This window comes from Python bivittatus, unplaced genomic scaffold, assembly GCF_059951505.1.
Source record: "Python bivittatus isolate LINGU-HERP-01145 unplaced genomic scaffold, Pbiv_v1 ctg000960_np1212, whole genome shotgun sequence".
Taxonomy (NCBI): Eukaryota; Metazoa; Chordata; class Lepidosauria; order Squamata; family Pythonidae; genus Python; species Python bivittatus.
Genome location: NW_028277124.1, coordinates 12,329,114 through 12,344,477, shown reverse-complemented (window position 1 = coordinate 12,344,477; position 15,364 = coordinate 12,329,114). Strand labels below are relative to the sequence as shown.

The 15,364-nt window shown below is 40.5% G+C and overlaps 1 protein-coding gene across 5 annotated transcripts in view; it reads left to right on the top strand.

Moving 5' to 3' along the window:
* The window catches only part of PROM1 (prominin 1), a 70,223-nt gene that overhangs the window by 45,415 nt on the left and 9,444 nt on the right, over positions 1 to 15,364 (top strand). For all 5 annotated transcript variants that reach the window (XM_088131455.1, XM_088131452.1, XM_088131453.1 and 2 more), the window contains exons 12-19: positions 509 to 668; positions 3,115 to 3,267; positions 5,539 to 5,662; positions 8,321 to 8,424; positions 10,435 to 10,519; positions 11,941 to 12,087; positions 12,498 to 12,569; positions 13,294 to 13,386. In XM_088131455.1, the coding sequence (XP_087987581.1) occupies positions 509 to 668; positions 3,115 to 3,267; positions 5,539 to 5,662; positions 8,321 to 8,424; positions 10,435 to 10,519; positions 11,941 to 12,087; positions 12,498 to 12,569; positions 13,294 to 13,386 (938 nt within the window). The remainder of the gene's footprint in view (positions 1 to 508; positions 669 to 3,114; positions 3,268 to 5,538; positions 5,663 to 8,320; positions 8,425 to 10,434; positions 10,520 to 11,940; positions 12,088 to 12,497; positions 12,570 to 13,293; positions 13,387 to 15,364) is intronic.

Below are 15,364 nucleotides of genomic sequence, written 5' to 3'. Positions count from 1 at the left end.
TATCAAGAGCAGGGTGAACCTATATAACTGTAAGAAAATATGTAAGCAGAAGGCCTGGATTTACTGGAAGAGGTAATGAATGAGCAGGATGGATCAGATTCCAATGTTTTAACCAAAGCACTGTAGCTATTTCCCCCCTTTGAGGAGGAAGTTCTCCTCAAAGCAGTAGGCTTGCATTTGGGTCGCAGGTGAGAATTCTCTTGATTAAATGCTTTCACATTTTATTATGTAGTCATTTGGTCATGGGAGCAGACACAGGCTTGTCTCCTTGGTGAGAACAAGGCTGTTGTTTCATTAGAATGAACATGCTGCAGTAGAAAGCTTGCACGGACATTTAATTTAAGCATTGCATCTGTATGTGAGCGTGCAACATAAAAGGCTGGCTTTTCCGGTCTTCGTGCTTTTCATTAGGTCTCGTTCTGCTACGTAGAGGTGGGGTCCAGTAAGCCCTTTCTGTCTGTGGCAAGTCATTTTATCCTGTGTAACTGAAGTCTTTCATCCTTTTCAGATATAAAAAATATCCTGGAAACTGTTGGTTCAAATATCACAACCTTTACTAAAACGCTTCCCATCCAGAAGATTCTAGCAGATTTCACCGTATATCTTACTCAGAGTGAAGCGTACGTTCAAGATTATTTTCCATTAGTGGAGCAATATGATTTCTACAGGTACGTGTGTGTCGTTTTGATGACAAAATGGAGGGGCTATTCTGCAAGTATCACTGAAGATCAGTGCCAGTACAACTGCCACTTCCAGCCTAAACAAGGGGATGCACACAGCCTAGTGAAAGGAGTTAGGTATACCTCGCTAAACTGGAGGAGAAGCACAGCTGCCAGCACAATGCAAATACACAATGAGCTGCAGAAAAACGTGCAGGGCAGCAGTATTCCAAAGCCAAAATGTTTTAGGTTTATTTTATATTTCAGGTAGAGTTAAATTACTATAAATTGCATATAACTAAGGCTGCCTTGTTCTGCCCCAGAGATTGGAAGCCGTGGAAATATAGTACAACTTGGAGTCTAATTCCAAATGGGTTTTTCATGGCTAGAGAGAAAGACTAATTAGTAGTCCATCCAGAAGTCAGAGACAATCATCTTAAGTTAAGGTTCCAGAGGGTAAACGCAAGAGAACAAAGGTCAGGATCCATGAAGTGAAGAATTATTTCACCAAGGAGGACTTGTTGAGCAGCCAAGGCTGAGGGGGCAAGGGAGACACATCTTCAGGTTCTCAAGGGAGAGCTGTTTCTTCCAGTAGCAAGTTTTTCTCTGACAAACAGCTTCATCCTATGAGTGGTAGCTTCCCGGCCTTAATCATTAATCTGATCCTGCTCTTCCTGTGAAAACTGGTGAGAAGTATTGGGAGAAGTAAGGAAAAATGAGTGAATATATTACATCAAATATGCAGCTCTGTGTGTGTGTGTATTTAAAAACATCTAACAAACACATAATTCAGTATTCCCTGTTTGGATGATACTCCCAGCTCTGACATAACTTTAAATACAGGTAGTCCTTGACTTTTGACCATTCGTTCAGCAACTGTTCAAAGTTATGAACACACTGAAAAAAGTGATTTATGACCGGTGATCAAAGTTATGGCCATTGCAGTGCCTCTGCGGTCACGTGATCAAAATTGGGGCGCTTGGCAGCCTGCCCGCACTTATGATCGCAGGGGCACTTCAACTCTCCTCACCTGCCTATCTCCCCCTCTATGCCCCCTTGGCCCCCTGATGTCCTGCGCTCTGCCACCCAAGCTGATCTTTGCCATCTTCTTGCTCCAAAACACCTCTTTGCAGAAGGATCCTGGGAGGGGGTGGGCTGGGCTTTTGCTTCGCTATGCGAAAAAAAAGAAAAAAAGCCAAAAGCCCAGCCCAGCCCCTCCCAGTTGCCTTCTGCAAAGGGGCGTTTTGGAGCAAGAAGATGGTGAAAGTCAGCTGGTGCAGCAGACTGCAGGGTGGCAGGGGTCTCAGAGTGCAGGATGGTGAAGGCGACTGCGGCTGGGGCTTCCAGGGGCGTGGCAAGCAGCCCCAGAGCCTTCAGTTCTGGGGCTGCTTGCCACCCTGCAAGGAAGGGTGCAGAGTGCCTAAAGGGCAGAGATGGGAGGGAGATAGGCCGGTAGGGGGAGTTGGAGGCAGTCCCTTACCCTACTGAGGCTTGGGGTTGGGAGGGATCAAGCCCAGATTGGGGTGGGTCCTCAGCTAACAACCCGTGATTCTTGATTAATGACAGCAACTGGGACTTCTGAAATTGTGGTTCCTTAAGTGATGGAAATTCTGGTCCCAGTTGTGGTTGTAAATCAAGGACTACCTGTAATGTTTTGTCTGTTTCCTTTAATTCTTTGAAATGCCATAATCTATTTTTAAATCGTCAGTTGCATTGCAATGTTAATAGTGTTTGTTGCTATTAATATGCAAATAAGAGTTTATTGGCAGCACAGCATATCCAGAAAAAACTGCTATTAATGTTTAATGTTAGCAACAAATAAAACAAAATTTGGATTACCTAGAACCAACTATAATCTTCCAAGGTGCACATCTGCAACAGGGAGAGATCCTCAACATACAACATGCTTGAAGTTAAGCTAAATTTGTACTTTTATCTTTGTTGCAGAACTGTAAGATTCTAGAAGAAAGTTGAATTGTTGCTTAATCCAGCCTTTCAGATACAATACATCAACCTTCAACCATTTAATTTTAGAGTGTATTCCTGCATCTTAATCCCTTTTATTAAAACCATTTGGAAATGCAGGCAAACACAGGTCTAATTCTTATATTCTTGAATGAGAGTAGGAAACTCAAAGAAATGGGGTTGGCTGTGGATTGGCCGTTGTTCCTCCTCTTGGATATCCTGCACTTGGTTGTTGATCATAAAGACGGTAGGATTGACTGAAAACATGAGTGTGCGCGTGTAATAACTTCTTAATCTGTTGCTGACATAAACCTAATCAAATTGAGAAATAGGAAAAATGCAAGATTCATTGTTGTTCTAGCTAACCATTCCTCACATTAACCGGAACTCAGCTGTTCTCAGTCTTGGGGTTTCCGTGGCTTTGGTCTTCATCTGTTCTGCTAAGCCGTCAATTTTCATCTTGGAATTATCTTTCTGTTGCTCGGTTTAGATGGCTGGGTTGCTTAATCCTGTGCTGCATGGTGATCCTTATCCTGGTCTTCTTCTACCTGGGATTGTTATGTGGTACCTGTGGCTATGACAAAAATGCCACACCAACAACCAGAGGCTGCATCTCAAACACCGGAGGAAATTTCCTGATGGCGTGAGTGCTTGTCCCGTTAATCTTTCCCCAGGTTAAGAGAATTGCACTGAAGAAAGATATTTGGAAGACAAAATGCAAAAAAAAAGAAGAGGAAGAACTCTTGGGCTTTACTAGAATTTCCATTATGTTGTGAGAACTTTGGAGTTAAGGAAAATAGATGAAAAGCTTTAAAAAAGAATATAAGTGTAAATTGATTTTTAAACAAATAACAACAAACCCTTGAGAGAAAAGATTAAATTCCTAAACTCCTAAAATGATGACTGGAATACTGAGCCTTGAATCTCATTAAAAAATCTTCAGATTGATTCAGGTGTTTAGAATTGCACTTAATCTGAAATCAGAATTCTTGCTTATGGTAAAGGGTCCATGTTTTCTTTTTCATCGACAGTTTTTTAAATCAATGGGATTTGATTATATGGGATTATATGATTTTGTTCTTTTCTGAGGCATAGCACTGTTCCTATCAGCTGGAGGAATTAAACAATGCTTGTAATGGGATGACATTAAACTGGGAGTCATAAGAGAGAATTGAGAGCCAGGTTTGTTTTGGGCTTCTGATTCTTCCTTATTAGGAGAGAAATGAGCTGAGCATCCCATTTAGTACATTGTCCTAGGCAAACCAAGATGGGTTTCCTGGTTTGCTTATCTGTTTCTGTTGAGGCAAGGAAGAGTTGATGCACCAATATGATACTCTAAATGATTCCAGCTTAGCATCATCTGCGAACACAGCCAAAAAAAGCGGGCCTCGAAGATTTCTGTGTTTTAAAAGAAAAACTGTGAACGTGGTCAACAAATGGTTTGGAGGTATATGTGGTCCCCCAGTGCTTGGATTCAGCACTTGGATTGCTTTTAGTGAAAGGGGGAGTTGATTAAATACTCTAGGAGCGCTCATATTAATTGTCAAGCTTCACCCAGACCATCACTCAAATTCAAAGATAGCAGATTCATGGATTCAGCTTTTTGTTAAGCTAACTTTATTGCAAATATTAGAACAGCCATAATTAGAACAGAAAATAAGCAACTGGCAACTATAGATTCTGAGGTTCAAATCTGATATCTCTTTTTCCCCCTCCTCCCCAAACAGCTGAATATATCTCAGTGGGGGAGCATCTCAGTGGTTCTATACATTATTGTACTGAAACTGCCAGGATCATGACTTGTTCTTGTAGCTCTCACTTTTTGTGTGTATGTGTGCCTTCAAAGTTTGACTCCTGACAACCACCTGGACTAGTCCCTGCAGTTTTCTTGGCAAGATTTCTGGAGGTGGTTTGCCCTGGCCTTCTTCCTAGGGCTGAGAGGGACTGGCCCAAGGTCACCCAGTTGGCTTCATGCCTCAGGTGGGACTAGAACTCACAACCTCCTGGTTTCTAGCCTGGTGCCTTAACAGCTATACCAAACTGGCTCTCTAGTTCTTACGTTAACTGCATTTAATGAACTTTAATTAAACTAAACTGAAATGTAAATTAAATCAGGTATAGTTGTAGTGCCTGGCCCTACCTAAAGCCCAAAACAGTCATAAGCCCAGAAAAGGTGGCATATCCTAGACTTAAAATTATGTCGGTCTCGTAATTTGGTAACCATTCCAGTGGCTCATCCATGAAGAGGCCTCACTGATAGGCAAGAGTAGAAGAAGCATCTCATTAAATGGAGTTAAATGGAATTCTTTAGTGGATTCACTGAAAGGGGAGAATCAAGCTTATTTTTGTATGTAAGATAAGCCCTTTAACAATCTTTTGATGAAGCCACCTATTCGAAGAAGAAACTTTTAAAAAATCATTTAGGGAATTGTAAACTACAAAAAAGTGCTTCTTTGAGTATACAAGTTATGCTACACACTTACAGTTCCTTAAAAAGCAGGCCTTTCAAAATTCACCTGAGTTTTGAACACAGAGAGACACCCTTTGAACACTTTCTCAGAAAATAGGGAGGTGCTCCATCTCAGAAAGATAGAACTCGTGGGAGAAATGCTAAAGCTGAGATTCTTAGATTTAGATTCTTAGATTAGAAAGACTTAGATTCTTCCTCGTATTTGAGAAGTTTTCCATTCTGTCCTGCTCCTGTTTTCACAGATTCTCAGCACAGCTAGTTCAGCTCTGCGTGGTTCCCTCTCCTGTACTTACAGACTTATTTTTCACCTGGAAAATCACTGCATACTTAGCAGTTGATAAATATTCTTACATTTGTTTTCCTTAGGCTAAATTGGCTGTTAAAATACATACAAGAGTTTGCATTGTTAAGCTGCCTTCTTTTTCTTGCCCCCCCCACCACCAGTGGGGTTACTTTCAGTTTCCTCTTCTCCTGGGTCCTGATGCTGACAGTGGTGGCCACTTTTATTACTGGTGGAAACATGGAGAAGCTCATCTGTGAATCATTTGACGACAAGACTTTATTCCAGGTAGGGCATTCTATAGGATTTCCATGTCTTTCCCCATAATTTAAATCTTTGCCATGCATTTGTAAAATGTTCAGAATACTGCATAAAATGTTCTACATGTTCATTCAACACATCAGGCCATAATTTGACTTTGCTGTGAATGAGCAGTGTTCAGTCTCTGGTTTCTTACACAAAAGGCACAGCTAGAAAACGGCAGTGGCTTCATCATAGTTTAGTGTTATCATCTGAGCCAGGGACTCTGCCTCGTTCCTTTTTGGAAAGCACAAAACCAGGTCATTAACTGCATCCTCTTGCTTCTTTCCTTGGCTTGTTCTGTGCGAGGAATGAACACAAGTTTCTGATTCAGAAATGTAACCAAGCCACAGCTGGAAAACATCTGTGGTTTGTTAGCTGTGTCTGTCCACAGACCAGCAGGTAGGAAATGACAGCATGCCCTAACATATGATTTATTGGGGTGCCAAGTCTTCCATGCTTGGGGTGGCATGGAAGACAGTCATTTTATATTGTATTTTAATTGATTTTATCGTCTCTGTAAACTGCTCAGAGTCATTTTTTAATGAGGTGGGCAGTGACAAATTTGATAGGTAGGTAGGTAGGTAGATACAGTGGGGCAAAAAAGTATTTAGTCAGCCACCAATTGTGCAAGTTCTCCCACTTAAAAAGATGAGAGAGGCCTGTAATTTTCATCATAGGTATACCTCAACTATGAGAGACAAAATGGGGGAAAAAATCCAGAAAATCACATTGTCTGATTTTTAAAGAATTTATTTGCAAATCATGGTGGAAAATAAGTATTTGGTCACCTACAAACAAGCAAGATGTCTGGCTCTCACAGACTTGTAACTACTTCTTTAAGAGGCTCCTCTGTCCTCCACTCGTTACCTGTAGTAATGGCACCTGTTTGACCTTGTTATCAGTATAAAAGACACCTGTCCACAACCTCAAACAGTCACACTCCAAACTCTACTATGGTCAAGACCAAAGAGCTGTCGAAGGACACAAGAAACAAAATTGTAGACCTGCACCAGGCTGGGAAGACTGAATCTGCAATAGGCAAGCAGCTTGGTGTGAAGAAATCAACTGTGGGAGCAATAATTAGAAAATGGAAGACATATAAGACCACTGATAATCTCCCTCGATCTGGGGCTCCACGCAAGATCTCACCCTGTGGGGTCAAAATGATCACAAGAATGGTGAGCAAAAATCCCAGAACCACACGGGGGGACCTAGTGAATGACCTGCAGAGAGCTGGGACCAAAGTAACAAAGGCTACTATCAGTAACACACTACGCCACCAGGGACTCAAATCCTGCAATGCCAGATGTGTCCCCCTGCTTAAGCCAGTACATGTCCGGGCCCGTCTGAAGTTTGCTAGAGAGCATTTGGATGATCCAGAAGAGGATTGGGAGAATGTCATATGGTCAGATGAAACCAAAGTAGAACATTTTGGTCTAAACTCAACTTGTTGTGTTTGGAGGAGAGAGAATGCTGAGTTGCATCCAAAGAACACCATACCTACTGTGAAGCATGGGGGTGGAAACATCATGCTTTGGGGCTGATTTTCTGCAAAGGGACCAGGACAACTGATCCATGTAAAGGAAAGAATTAATGGGGCCATGTATCATGAGATTTTGAGTGAACATCTCCTTCCATCAGCAAGGGCATTGAAGATGAAATGTGGCTGGGTCTTTCAGCATGACAATGATCCCAAACACACTGCCCGGGCAATGAAGGAGTGGCTTCGTAAGAAGCATTTCAAGGTCCTGGAGTGGCCTAGCCAGTCTCCAGGTCTGAACCCCATGGAAAACCTTTGGAGGGAGTTGAAAGTCCGTGTTGCCCAGCGACAGCCCCAAAACATCACTGCTCTAGAGGAGTTCTGCATGGAGGAATGGGCCAAAATACTAGCAACAGTGTGTGAAAACCTTGTGAAGACTTACAGAAAACGTTTGACCTCTGTCATTGCCAACAAAGGATATATAACAAAGTATTGAGATGAACTTTTGATATTGACCAAATACTTATTTTCCACCATGATTTGCAAATAAATTCTTTAAAAATCAGACAATGTGATTTTCTGGATTTTTTCCCCCATTTTGTCTCTCATAGTTGAGGTATACCTATGATGAAAATTACAGGCCTCTCTCATCTTTTTAAGTGGGAGAACTTGCACAATTGGTGGCTGACTAAATACTTTTTTGCAGATAGATAGATAGATAAAATTACTGTGTTACCTTTAAAGCAGTCCCGTAAAGTAGATGGTGATAGTAAGTATTAGCCACATATTACAAATAAGGAAGCAAATTTGAAAGAAGGAAGTTGGTTCATGGCAGAAATTGGATCTGAATTGGATTCCTCATTTAATTTTTCAGTCATTCCAAGATATTACTTCTGCTTAAATAACGTGGCTTGATGTAAACTAAGTTCCTACTTTGTGCTTCAATAAAGTTTGGTGACTATTATGGCCTCTGAGATAATCTAAAGTTTATCACTTTTAGGTCAATCAGTGTAATGAAACCATTAAGTTTAGGAAATGGGTATTACACAGCTTAGCTCTGTATTACTTCCAAAACATTTATAATAAATAAGACACATTTCTGAGTATTGTTTGTTGAAGCCAAAGTAGATTTATGAGTGCATCTTCTTTAAATTGAATTTTAGATTTTGGACACACCCTTCTTGCTTAATCGCCAGTGGAAACACTATCTATCTGGCATCATTCTGAAAAATCCAGATATTGACTTGACATTTGAAAAGGTTTACAGGTAACTTTTTACTGTTTCCTGCTCCCATTACATATTTAAGTTGCACGTATAGTTTCAATCATCTGAAAACTGAGGGCCAGTACAATCCAGTTGAAGGGGAACACCTGTTTGTTTCAAATTTTGTTTTCTTGTAGCCCATAAAGTAGCACTTTATAGTTTTACACATTTACGTATGTGCATAATTATGCAGAGTGCAAAATTCATGGAGCTTTTGGGGACTGCTGTGTCATTGTTCATTGTGCCTTTGTTGAAATCGTTGGCAAGCCTTGGCAGAATTTCCCAGATCGTCAAATCAGTGTGGCTTGACCAGGTTCTAGGTTTGCCCTCCCTGAAGGGCCTACAGCCCAGCAGATGATAGATGAGAATCTTTATTGCATACTAGGAAGAAGCCACTAACACTGTTGATCAGCCTCTGTCAGCAAGAAAGTGGAGTTTCTTTTGGATATGTACTATACTTTAATTCTGGGACTTTTTTCTCCAGCTTTCCCATTTGCTTAATGGACTTTTTGCCTTATGCTTCTCAGCCCTGGGCAACTGTTTGTGGTTGCTATTTCTGTTCTGAGAAACTTTGGCTCCCACTTTACTTCCTGCACTTTCTGCATTGTCTCCTCCCTCCCTCCAAACCTTCTTCCTGAGTGTGGTAGGTGGAGGGGCCCTTCTTCCCTTTTGCCCATCTCTATAGCAGTAGGACCTCTTGCTTCAGCATCTGAGCCACAAGGGTGATTGACCTTACTCCCGCAGCTAGTTTCAGAGCAATCCCTCTCCCTCTCCCTCTCCCTCTCCCTCTCTCACACACACACATGCACCAGGAATTTTCTGGTTTGCAGAGAGGATACAGGGATCTCCTACAGTTATTCTGCAGTTCTAAGAAGGAACAACTTTGCAGTGCTAGAATCAATCAACTGAGATAATCAGTTGTTATTGTGAGTTTGAAGAAGTTGACAGGTGAGCGGAAAGGAAATACCGGAGCCGTTTCCAAACACCAAGGTATAACATAAGAGCCTGAGGAAACGTCTTGCTAAGCAGTGTGATGACCCCCCCCATAATACTCATTTCTTCAGGGGTTGCATTTCTTCGGTTGAAAGTATCTGATACTTTCTCCATCTTCATAAACATTTAGCTGTTCATTGAGGTTAAATGACACTTCATCTCTATATGTATATATAGTTACTTAGACCAAATCAAGCTTAAACTGAATTGTAAACTCTTGTGGACTTGAATTCAGTCTCCAAAACAACAACAACAAAATGTACCTGGCATCATCCATCTGCCATTTCTGAGATTCACATTTACTGCTGAACCTTAAGATTTCATTAATGACTTGCTTTTTAATTTGGACATTGCCCCATCAAATTTAGGTTCAAATGATGCAATGACATTTATTTAAGTTGGATGTTGCTGCCTTAAGCTGTCTTGTCTTAACGACAGAAGAATGGTCAGATTATTCTTGCTTTAAAGCAGGTGCTAAGTAATGGCTTGGATATCAGTTATTATTTCTATTTTTTCATACGTATGACCAAAAATTGTCAAGGATTCCATAAGTTTGCTGAATCTTTGGGAGAGAAGCTCTAATTCTACAGCTACACAGAAATATCTCATACATAAATATCTTGAAGAAAATAGCTGTGTTTATTAATTTGTTTCCAAAGAGTTATTTGAAACTTCCAAATCTTTAGGTACATTGGATGAAATTTCTAATGTTTGGCTTTTGAATAGCAGAGCTTCATACAAGTTGTCCAAATAACTCAGCTCCAAATGTGCTTGTGACGGGAGGAAGGAAGTATTTGGTTGGGAAATGTGTGGATTTTGTAAGCCGCCCAATCTACTGGAGTGGGCAGCCACGACAAATTCAATGAAATAAGTAAATAAATGAATAATCTTTCTAGTTCTTTGGATTCAGGCTGGTTTTGTGTCCAAATGGTTCAGTCAAATGGGTTTCTAATGGAAAATGTTGGGATCTAAAATTGGAAACAAACTGTTGATTTATCCTTTTTCCATGTATCTTTTTAGTGACTGCAAGGAAAATAAGGGCATTTACACCACACTCCATTTAGAAAACCTCTTCAATATCCATGAAATCCTAAACATTAGTGTGGTAAGTTTAACAATTATGTGAATGTCTTAGTACTTTAGTATGCAATCTTTTGCAATTTGTTTTATTTTGGATTTTGCTAGAAAATACGACTTACAAGAATGGCTATTTGTGGATAGTAGTAACTGAACCCCTGGCCGTTACAACAATTTGTAAAAATTGAATGTTACAATTGTTGCAGAACGGAACTACCAGCCACCTCTAGGACACTTCATTCCAATTCATTTGTCCTTCAGTTTCTGTTTTTCATTCTCTCCCTGGCAGCTCGTCTGTGTTTAAGCAGACTAAGTGTTTTGGGTCCTCCTTCAGCTCAGTTTTGCCTTAGGCTTTTTCCTCTGACATATGAACCATGTGTTTTCATTTATTGTTATGGGATTTGAATTACAATATTTACAAAGCACTTCTGATGCCAAGTTTCTCCGGGCAGTGCCAAACATTAAAAATGCATACAATAGAAAATGTAATCAGATAGATCAAATGAAATAATAGAACAGAAGCAATTAGTGTCCATACACAGTCTTGCTGTGCCATCCTAAGATGCCGGTGTGCCAGGCTGAATTAAAAGTGCTTCTTCCACGTGCCAGAATTAGCACATGCCAATAGTTTAGGGGCAGAGAAGAGAGCAGGTTTTCACAGGATGGGCACCAGAACAGAAAAGGCTGTCTGGGTCCCAAGGTTGTGGCCCAATCTGGAGGGAATTATTGCAGCAGCCAAGTAGATTGACATGGGAAAGGGGGTTCTTTGGGGTATTCTGATCCCAGTTGTTTAGTCTTGCAGATTTAGTAAAGATGAAATCTCCTTTGAGTTGAATTCAGTTCCTGGTGACTTCACAGATGCCTTGGTAATGTTTTGGGAGGAATAACCAGAAAGAGGTTTGCCCTTCCCTTCTTCTAAGGTATTGTTTTGATTTCCCAGTCTGGCTCTGGGATTTCCTGGTTGTTCCTTGTTCAAATCCTAATCAGGACTGCCTCTGATTAACTTTTTGAGATCAGCCAAGGTGGCTAGATGCTACCACTCCTGTTTAAAAACAGTTAGAGAGCAGCTTTGCAATTTTGGGGAAAGATGCAGCTTCTTTTAAAGAGTTGCATGATGTTTGTGTACACTCTGAAGCACCTTTTTGGAGTGTGCTCTGCAGCAATGCCCAGCCCTGTTAAACAATGAGGACAGCCATGAGCTTCAGGCTCATTTGCAGGTGACGCCTCTGGGAAGGACAGACATTGTCCCCTCGCCTTGCTAGGATGAATGGCATTTTGCAGATTCTTCTAATGCATCCTGTTCAATGTCAGTGGAGGGTAGATTGATTTGTTGTATGTGATAGAAATGAGCAACTTCTAAGAGAGATATGTAAACTCCCAATATGACTTCTAGTAATGAGATGCATCAACATTTGAGAATTGTTTCCTTTTGCTTTTTTCCCCCCATAGTATGCAGAAGATGTATCCCTCAAAATCAAGTACATCAACATAAATTTAAGCAGTATAGTTTTGCTGAACAACACTGGGAAAGAGAACCTGTTGAATTTTGGTTCTTCGGGAATAGATGAAATAAACTTTGCAGCATACCTGTCAGAGGTAAGGTGCTGACTAAACTGTTTTTCTGGTGGCTGGGGTGGGAGAGAGAAATGGTTGAACCTCTAATTCCAGATACCTGACACGGAGGCATTTTTTGCTTTGCATTACTCCGATAGCTATAAGAAGCAATTGTTATATACCGTGTCATCAACACACAAGGCATTTTGCAGCATTTTGAAAACAAAAGAGACAGTTGCTTATGTAGCACTACCAGTCAGGCTGCCAAAATCTAGATGATCAGCAGATGGGAGCAAAGGCACACGGGCTCTTTGAAGACCCTGTGAAATCTTGCTGGTCTTTGTTCTGCTACCAGGCTCCTCCTGATTTTTTGCTACTGCAGACTAACCATGCTCTCCTACAATGTCTAATGCTGCAGTGATTTTCCTTTCTCTCTCTCTCTCTCTCTCTAGATTAACAAGAGCATCACCAAAGTTGATCTGTTATTATTTGCTAATGATTTGGAAGCAAGAGCAGACCAGCTGGTAAGTTTGATTCATTGGCATGAAACACTGACTAAGTGGTCTGATATTTCAACAATCTTCCTACGATCTGAACGAGTGATGCTGTTGTGACTTCTGTCTGTTGAAGCTTCCTTAAAGCATCCAAAATACAGAGCACTCTCTAACTGTTATTCTGGGGCTCAGGGCTCGGAGTTACAAAAAAGTTTCAAAAGCTTGTTTTGAAACTCTTGAGTAATGCTGACCCCCCCAGAACTACTAAGCCTGGCCTGCAGAACCTAATTGTTCAGGGGAAAAGAGAAACCTTCACATTAAAAAACTTGTTTTGCTTCTATTATGACCCCAAGACCATCTAGAATACATTTGGGAAGAATATAGATTTTCACCTTGGACAGCAACATGACAATTTATAAACTTTGTCCCGGTTGTTAATCAGCTGCTGGCCTGCAATCTCATATTTCATATTTATAATTAAATTTCTCGATAGCAGATATCTCTGCACTTTTTTGTCTTTTGGAAAAATGGTTGAGTTTGTCTCCCATGAAAGCATATATTTCTCTTGGTAATAGATTATTCTAAGTGGAAGCATACAGATAGGGAAAGAAAGAATATCTCTCATTAATTTGGGGAGCATTTTCCTTTTCCGATACTTTATAAAAGTTGAACTATTGCTTTTCTGCTCTTTAAAAAGAATAACTTATATATTGAAAACTATCCACTGGATATAACTGTTTACTTGTATTTCCAGCCCAAAGGAGCATTAGAAAATGCTTTGAAAGGACACGCAAATACAATTCGGCTGATACATAACCAGCGAGTTGTTCCGTTGGAGCAAGCAATGGTAAAAAATTTAAAGTTGTCATTGGAATAAGCTATAATGCATCACATTAACTGGAGCCAGTCCAGAGAAGGGCTACCAAAATGGTGAGAGGACTGGAAATCAAGTCCTACGAGGATTGGTAAAAAGACCTGGGTGTGTTTAGAAGAGAAGGTTGAGAGGGGCATCATACCTGTCTTCAGTATCTGAAGGGCAGTCATCTTGTGGTGGGTTTTGATTTATTCTCACTTGCTCCAGGGGGAAATATTAGCACAAGTAGGAAGAAACTTCAAGGGTGTAGATACAGGTTAGACATTAGGAAGAACTTCTTGACAGTAAGAGCTGTCAGTCAGTAGAACAGGTTACCGCACAGAGCGGTTTCTTCTCCTTCATTGGAGGTTTTCAAGCAGAGGCTGAATAGTCATTTATCAGGGATGGTGTAGGGAATCCTGCAGCGTGCAGGGTGTTGGACTTGATGACCTCTTAGGTCCCTTCCAATTCTATGATTCTATAATTCTATTCCATATTTGGGAGTTGGGCAACATACAAATTAGGTAGGTGGGTGGGTGGTTGGTTGGTTGGTTTGTTGGATGAATGATAGATTTGGATCATAAATAGGGAATTTTCCTCAAAAATTTAGAGATGGACTTAATTCTCATAAAGTGATTTCTAGAATAAAATGGTGCTTTTGTAACCTGCTGGACCATTTATAGGCCATTAAACTAGAGGATGCATTCCTATGTGAACAGAGCCTTGGAGTCTTTCTGCTTTCATTTTTCTCTTCCTTAACTGAGAAGGAGATTTTTTAGTTTACTTCCACTATTAAACTAAACTCTCTTGTTAAACCAGCGTAGAAGTTCTCTGAAGTTGAAGAGGGCCAAGTTGTGAGCTGAACAGTCATGAACATTGCTGTGGCTTTCTGTATCTTGCTTGATTTCAGGCTTTAGTTTGATTTTTTTTTTCCTGTGTGTACATGTGCTAATTTTCTATTCTTGTTGCAGAATTTGTCTTGAAATATCTATTCTGCTTTATTGCTTTTTTCCCATCTTTTTTCCTGCTGGTTAATTCTTAATCATTCTCAATCTTCTGTTTCCCAAAACTGGCTGTCAAGAAATATGTTAGAGCTAGGGTAAGTGTTTTTCCTTTCTTACGCTGAAATTGAACTGGCAGGTAGGCCTGTTTCAGGCAGGTGGCTTTTTGTCTTCGGTATAAAGGATGTCGTTAGGTTTGACTTCAGTGGAAGCGAAGACTAAGAAAAGCATCATAGGCTTCATAGTAAATTGCTTTTGCTAATGTTGAACCGTAGTTCAACAGCTAGAAATACTTTTAAAACATCAAAGCCTGTTAAAAATCAGTGAACACTAGTTGCAGACATTTTTAAAGAAAATAATTTTGAGATATTTTGAGATACTTCTAAAATCTTGCTGCAGACCCATGCGAAGGGCTTACTGGTGGTCCTTTATAACTCTATGGGGGAATATCTAATAGCTGATTAATTAAACTACATGATACACAAACTAACACTGTAAGAGAAAGACAAATAGTAGAATTATGTGTTGCTGTAGATGCTGAGCTGCTTCCATAAGCTTCAGCCCATGTTAAGTTCTTGTGCTTTTCTTCTTGAATTGTACAATTTAAGCATATGCACAGCATCCCATCTCAGTCCTGGTTCTTCCCTCTCCACTGCTGTTGAAAAAAAAAATAAGCAGGAAAAGAATCTCTTACTCTCTGCCCTTGGAATAACTGAGGGAAATGGATGAATATTTGCACGGCACCCTAAGAGGAGAATCCCAGGAAGCAGACCAAGATGGGAGATGGGGGCTGGAAACAACCACCGTGCATCTCCAAGGGAAATGCCATTAAACTGTCTTCTGTAGCACAAGCTGAGCTGGTAGTTAATTAGATCCACTTCCCAAACCACAATATTATGGGATAGAAGGATTTTCAGTTGTTCCTCTATCATTTGTAGCCATGCTACAGAACAGGAAGTTGGGAAAACTTG